Source organism: Monomorium pharaonis, unplaced genomic scaffold (assembly GCF_013373865.1).
Source record: "Monomorium pharaonis isolate MP-MQ-018 unplaced genomic scaffold, ASM1337386v2 scaffold_587, whole genome shotgun sequence".
Classification (NCBI taxonomy): domain Eukaryota; kingdom Metazoa; phylum Arthropoda; class Insecta; order Hymenoptera; family Formicidae; genus Monomorium; species Monomorium pharaonis.
The window spans coordinates 1-6,946 of record NW_023415898.1 but is presented as its reverse complement, the minus strand read 5'-3'; the positions used below and the strand labels follow the sequence as shown (position 1 = coordinate 6,946).

General features: G+C 30.3%; 1 protein-coding gene across 1 annotated transcript; it reads right to left on the bottom strand.

The window, feature by feature from the left end:
- Positions 1–1,693: 1,693 nt before the first annotated feature.
- Positions 1,694–6,940, bottom strand: LOC118648673 (transmembrane protein KIAA1109 homolog). The gene is made up of 12 exons (XM_036295040.1): positions 6,711–6,940; positions 6,327–6,613; positions 5,641–5,944; positions 5,229–5,546; positions 4,450–4,819; positions 3,876–4,370; positions 3,498–3,756; positions 2,830–3,165; positions 2,610–2,686; positions 2,194–2,527; positions 1,930–2,111; positions 1,694–1,853 (listed from the first exon to the last, which is right to left on the bottom strand). The coding sequence occupies exons 1-12, from the start codon at positions 6,818–6,820 to the stop codon at positions 1,749–1,751; spliced, it is 3,177 nt and encodes a 1,058-aa protein (XP_036150933.1). The 5' UTR covers positions 6,821–6,940; the 3' UTR covers positions 1,694–1,748.
- Between the last annotated feature and the right edge of the window lie 6 nt (positions 6,941–6,946).

Genomic DNA, 6,946 nt, shown 5'->3' with positions numbered 1-6,946 from the left:
GAGAGAGAGAGAGAGAGAGAGAGAGGAGAGAGATAGAGTGTGTGTGTGTGTGTGTGTGTGTGTGTGTGTGTGTGTGTGTGTGTGTGTGTGTGTGTGTGTGTGTAATCTAAAAGTATAAAACATGAAATTGCATATTGCAACATATATTACAATTTATTAAAAGCATATATACGTATATAACACATTTCTTAGCTGTTATTTAATAACATTTTTGCAAGAAGTATTTTAAAGCGTTAAAAATTTTAATAGTTTATTTTTAAGAAAAATTATGTAAAACTATTTTTGTTATATTTTACACAATGCACAAATTTCGTAAAAATATTTTTTATATCAAAGGATTCTTACTCCTTTTTACATTGATTTCTTCTTCCACTTCTGTCTTATTTATTTGCTGAAAGAACAAGTTTCTAGCAAATTATGCTTTTCCTATTAATAACTTCTGGATACCTTAGATATTATGACAATATGAAATTTATAAAAGTTATTATAATTTATACATTATTATTATAGATTATTAAATCTATTTATTTTATATAAATCTATTAATTTTTTAATACTTTGTGTGTGTGTGTGTGTGTTTTAATACCATATGTTTTTGTCAATATCTTCGAAAAAATTGAGAATCAAATCATAACCACTGTATATTTATTAATAATTTTCAATTTTTATAAAATGTAAACAATATTTTACCTCATCAGGATCTGATACGGCAAATGTAACGTTTAATGGTTTAACATGTTTAGTTTTGTAATTATGCTCCAATAATAATGGCGTGTAAAGTACATTCTTCCATTGTCTGCTTAATACAATGACACCCTATATAATATAAAAAGATAAAATTCATAAAATAATAATAAAGATACAAATTTCATATTTGATAAAGACATACATCAATTGTTTTAATGATCATTACCTGTCGAAGTGTAGACAGAAGTGGTAAATCAGATTCTTTTAAATTAGCTTCAATATTTATAATTTCAGATAATAAAACATAATTCTGCAATATAGTACATAATTGACAGGAAGGATCTTCCTGCAATGTTTTCGCTAAAGGTGTTAATCTTCCATAACGACTCTGTATATAAAAAATTAATTAATATTAATTAGTATTAATAAAAACTAACAGAAAACATTTTTTTCATTGTAGTTGTATCAAAACTTATTACATACCTTTAAAGGCATATGTATTCCTTGTACGTCCAATGCTTCTGCCATAAGGCAAGCAACAATTGCGGTAGATCTTCGATACATTGTTCTAAACATATGAACGATACGAATTGCAAATTTGTTACTGGGATTCATCCATGCATTTATCGCTGGCGATGCCGTACTAAGTAAATTCCAATCTAATCTTGTGTAATCGATCTTTCTTGTTATTGGAGTACGTGGAGGTGCAGCGAAATTAAACCATACCGTCTTCAATTCAATAACACACGATACAGTATTGCCGTTTGCCACTTTGGACGTAAGACTGGTGCATGTAGTGCTCATATTCATTTGAGTGCCAGCAGATGCATTTGTTGGCTTTGTTTCTGCCTCTGTAGTAATTGCTGCTGATGCTAAAAGTAGAGTAAACTAAGTAAACAAAATATTGATGCGATATCATTTAATCATAGTTTTTTTACCAGCGGTATTATTATCTAATTCGTCTTGACTTTTAACACTGTCTGTGCAAAATACTTCAGCCTCATTCTTTTTGTCACTGTCGCCGTTTTCTCCTTTTTCAAATTGAGACCTTTTTACTACTTTCAATTTAATTCCTTCAAAACCACATTCAAACATAATAAATCCCAATCTATCTTCTCCGCATCCCATAGTAATTCTTCAGTAGCTTGTGGTGGTCCAGTCTGTTTCTAAAATGTATATAAAGTGTTATATGTAGTAAAATAATTTTTATTAAAATAATATTTTAAAAAACAATCTACATACATTCTGCTTTTCTTTTTCGTCCATTAAATAATGTAAATAATAATCAACACATTTTAATGGCGACGTCATTCTTGTGCAGGTAAATAATACTTTCGAATAATGTGCAGGTATAGCAGTTATCACTGCATCCTTCAATATTGAAGATTCATTTCTTAGTCTTCTTAATTGAGAATGTGCTTTACCTATCAAAAAATAAAATTTTACAATGTATATATAGAATATGTACATACGTATAAACATTAATTAATTAATTTATTTATATACCGATATTTAAAGTTACTACAATTTCTTCTTGCTGTTTCTCCGATGTTTCTATATATACCGTTTCTCCTCCCACATCAGCTACTACTGCAGTAGTTTGATGTCCAGATAAAAATGCTTTACTGATTTTGTTTACCTTCTTCTGATTTGGTAATGCTGCCGGTTTATGAAAAGTTTGAACAACTTCTCGAGCTTGTTTTCCTAAATAGAATCTCGCAGTGACATCGTCGAGACAAATCGCAAACAGCGATACACATGTCAAGTCTCGAATATTTTCTAATGCAGAGAACGAGATAATTTCTTCAACGACGGATGCTTGTAACAATGTTAGATTTAACTGAAAAAGATTTTAAATGTAAAGAATATGTAAATAAGAAATTCATAGAAAATTATCATTTATTATATAAAATTATTGTTACCTTTGGTAAGATAATACTGCCTTGTATTTGCGTCGTAATACTTTCTTCATAGACATTTGTTTGCAGTGCAACTTTACCTGTTAAAAATAAACAAATTATATAACATATGTATGTACATACATACATATATACATACATACGTACATGCATGAATACATACATACAAACTACTTTCATTCATATGGAAAAATATATTGTAAAAACAAACATTCGTCATTACCTTGCCCATTTTTAAGATTCCTTTCTGCAGTAGATCGTTTTGAACTAGTTTGAACTTGACTCCAATACGATAAACTTTGATCCTGTTTTAAAATATTTGCATTCTCTACTTTGCTTATACATTCGTTATGAAGGTGATTCAAGATTGTCAATGGATGTAAACTGGCCAAGGTTGGTATAATACTATCAATAAATCGCTGAAGTGATTCCAGAATCATAGGACTTAACATAATATCGACATCGCCTTTGAATTTAACAATAACCGTTGTGCGTAGTCCAGTTTCGTGCAATATTGCTAATAATTCCTCCTCATTGTGCATCGCATTATCTTCCTCACCTAAATATATAAGTTAGATTTTTTCTTGAAACCATATTCACTCATTAAAAATTTATCTTGAAAACTCAAAAAAATTATCTTGAAAAATTGTAAAAATTAACTGAGGTAGATGACATAAATAATTAATAAATATTGTGAAATGCATATGTATTGCACTTAATCCCACTAACAGAAGCAGAATTTGCGAATTTTATATATAAAAATTCTAACAGGTACACAAAATTAGCAATATATTTTAGTTGTGACATTGAGAAATCTATTTACATCAACAAAACATTTTTATGGGTGTTTAAATATGCAATTAATTATATTTAAATAGACAATTACTATACCTTCCGTTTGATTTAGGGTTATATCGTCCCATAAGTAAGGATGTGTAGGTGTTTTATTAGATGAACTTGCAACAGGCGAGCCGTCAGAACGTGTCACCATTTTTAATGATGTAAAACCTTCCGTGACAGTTTCAAGTTTTGGTATATATCGTCCACCAACGTAAACTAATCTACCATCTTCCGCACGTTGAAATATAGGAGTAGTAAATGCATCACCACCCGCCGGTAATGACGATTGATTCCAGTTTGAGCAACGAACCTAATGTTTTTTATTATGTGTAATTATACATACTGTTAGGTATTAATATAATTATTGGTTAACAAATCTATTAAGAAAAATATTAATACACAATTGAATTCAAGTTAATACAAAAATACCTGTGTTAAATGACTGACATAACTCGACATCAATAATGGTGAATCTACGATCGGTTTATTCACTTGCATGTGCAAATTTACAAGTGTGACATCTTCTTGCGAGGATACAGCGGAAATAAAACTGGTAGATGATACCGAATGGCTATCTGATGAATCTTGCAAACCATTTTCAGTTTGATCAATTTTATTTTGAAAACTAGTATTTCTATTAATCCTGGGACTTCTCTTTGTATTTAATATTTGTGTCTTTGCTCTTTCTAACGTATGCGCTTTATCCGCCGAGATATTTACGTTAGCCGAGCTTTCAACAATAGATAAGTCCGACGAAAATTTTTTCTTTATACTGTCATTACGGTTTAAAACACAGCCAGAACCGACGATGGATTGACGTAAACTAGACGTTCGACTTCCGCTTAATCCGTGACTCATATCTTCATCGGCTGAATAAAAGGCTTCCGAATGATTTTCAGACGACATAGATACTGTACGTTGTACCTGTACATGTAAAACGATTACAATAAATAAAATAGTTAAAATTTGTCATACACATAAGAAATACTTTTTTATATTCTACCTCCTGCTTTAATCGTTCTTCCGAATTTGTTCTTGCATATAATGAATGATGAGAATCCGATACATTCATTTCTTTACTGTCTCTTATAGTCGATCGTGCGGATGTAGATAGATTAAATTCAGTTGGAACTGTAGGCAAAGATTGTGGACTGTTTGATTCAAGTGTTTCTACGTTCTCTGTTGCAGTAAAATAATCTACGGCCAATTTCGAATCAGATATGCTACTTTTGGGTGCAGTTTCAATTTCTGGTACACTTAAGATAGATTTACTGCGTTCTGCATTTAGTTTCGAATCAGAATCTAATTTTTGAGGTAACTGTGCTACAGGGCTAGCATCAATTAAACGAGAATATGGCACATCTTTCGGCCCACTGCAACAAAAAATCATATAATTACACTTAGATACAAAAGACAGAATTTATAATTTTCGTTTTATATATATATATATATGTATAAAATACATATATGTATAAAATAAAGCGTATGTAAAAGTTGTCCATATATATATATATATATATATATATATATATATATATATATATATATATGGACAACTTTTATATACGCTTTATTTTTTAATTCAATTATTTATGCATCATTCAACTTATGCGGTAAATAGTACTATTTTAATTTTAACGTTAAAGACTTAAAGACTTAAATATAGGTTATAAAATACTAAATATAATATTTCAATTAAATCATACAATATCACAAAATAAAATAATTGTTTATCTAATATTTAAATAATTGAAAAAAGCTACTGCAAATTCCCAAGATTACCGCATCGATGTATAAGAAAATCTTCTGTCCAACGATTTCCTATCTCCACTAGATATCAATGGACTTGCAGACGTAACGTTTAATTTTGTACTATTATTTTCTTCTTTATTATGATCGGTCACAGACCTTGGACGTTCAATACTTTTCTTCAGAATTTGTGAACCATCCTGATTGACTGTTACTTTCAATCCTGTCGTAGAATAACATACATCTTGCAAAGATATATCTTGCAAGCTATATGGTGGTGTGTGGAATATCAATTGCCCATCATGCAAAATGGACTGTCCAAATCCTTTCTCTTTACCAGATTCATGAATTCTATAAATAAACATAATTTATATTTAAAAAAATATGATAAATCACTACTAAATCAATCAATAAGCATGTTTAATTTATAAAAATAAATATCCACCTATAGGCAGCGATATTAATACCATCCTGAAGATCATGGTAGCTTGGTTTGAAAAATCTTGGTCCGTTACGGTTATTGCCAAAAAATACGCAACCTCCTATACAACCACATTTCGTTGCTTTTACTCCACTTTCTTGTGGCCAAAGAAACCACAAACGTTTTGTTGCTTCATCGTGCATTTTTAAATATTTATTTTGTACTAAGTGTAAATTGTGTTCTGGAGTTGGAAGAGAAATTGCAGCTTCTAGAACAACTGGACCCAGAGATATTGAGCCTACCTCAAGCCATATATCTGAACCATCACCTGTTACACATATGTAAAAAATATATTTACCAAATATTTTATTAAAAATTTAAATATTAACATTTAACTTTCCGCAGACAACGTAGGGATTGAAGAACCTAGACAATTTTTTGACTTCGAACATTTCGGTTGATTCGGCTTCAAATTTGACAATGTAAAAAAAAAATTAAAAAACGTTTCAAATAATATAATTGTATAATTATTGTATTTCTAAATGTTGTCAAAGAGTATACTAGAATATTTTATCAAAACCCAAAAACTTTTGAGAAATACAACCGTTTCTCATTGACCTAGGTAATAGATCTTATTTGAATAAATCATTGAGTGAAATCCAGGGTAATTCCTCTGCAGAGAGTGAAAAAATTTAACAATAGAAAAATACCTGACAATCGGCTGCTTGCATTATTATGCGATCTACCACTACCAGTTGTATTAGTATTACTTGTATTTGCAAAATAATCTGCAGCAGACACAAACTGCCGAATAGATATTGTAGGTAAAACAGCGGTAACGCCCGACTTTACTTGATATCCATGAAGATTACAAGTAGCAACGCGAATCGGAGATATCCAAAATTGTATAGCAGTACCTACTTCTTGTAAGTATAAATCAACAGCATCTATGGACAATCTTGTCATTCTATATTTTATATCTTCAGAACTTGGACACCTGTCACATGAGACTTTATTTAACAACAATAATAATAAAGATGATAAATAATTTTTTAGTCTATTATCATTTTTAGTGTAAAAGACATAAGATATACCTATAATGTTTATCGATATCGCTCTCTGGACACTGCAGTGGCGCAAGACCATGATGGCATTGGAAAGGTAAATTAGGTGGACGTAAACTGTTCTCGGTATTTTTGGCCATTAATAAGAATGTCTCTAATGATGTAACAAAATGATGTAATTGAGGAGAAGTGATCTTCCCGCTTAATTTGCCCAATTGCACTTCGATCAGCCATGCATACTCTAATGTTTCTTGATCCAAACTTCT

Bases quoted from the DNA above. Each gene is read 5' to 3' on its own strand.
- LOC118648673 (XM_036295040.1), bottom strand. From the start codon at position 6,820: ATGGCCAAAAATACCGAGAACAGTTTACGTCCACCTAATTTACCTTTC. The intron at 3,757-3,875 runs GTATTTTTGTAT...AAAAAACATTAG, and splicing joins ATGTCAGTCATTTAACACAG to GTTCGTTGCTCAAACTGGAA. The intron at 2,687-2,829 runs GTAATGACGAAT...TATTTTTAACAG, and splicing joins GAATCTTAAAAATGGGCAAG to GTAAAGTTGCACTGCAAACA.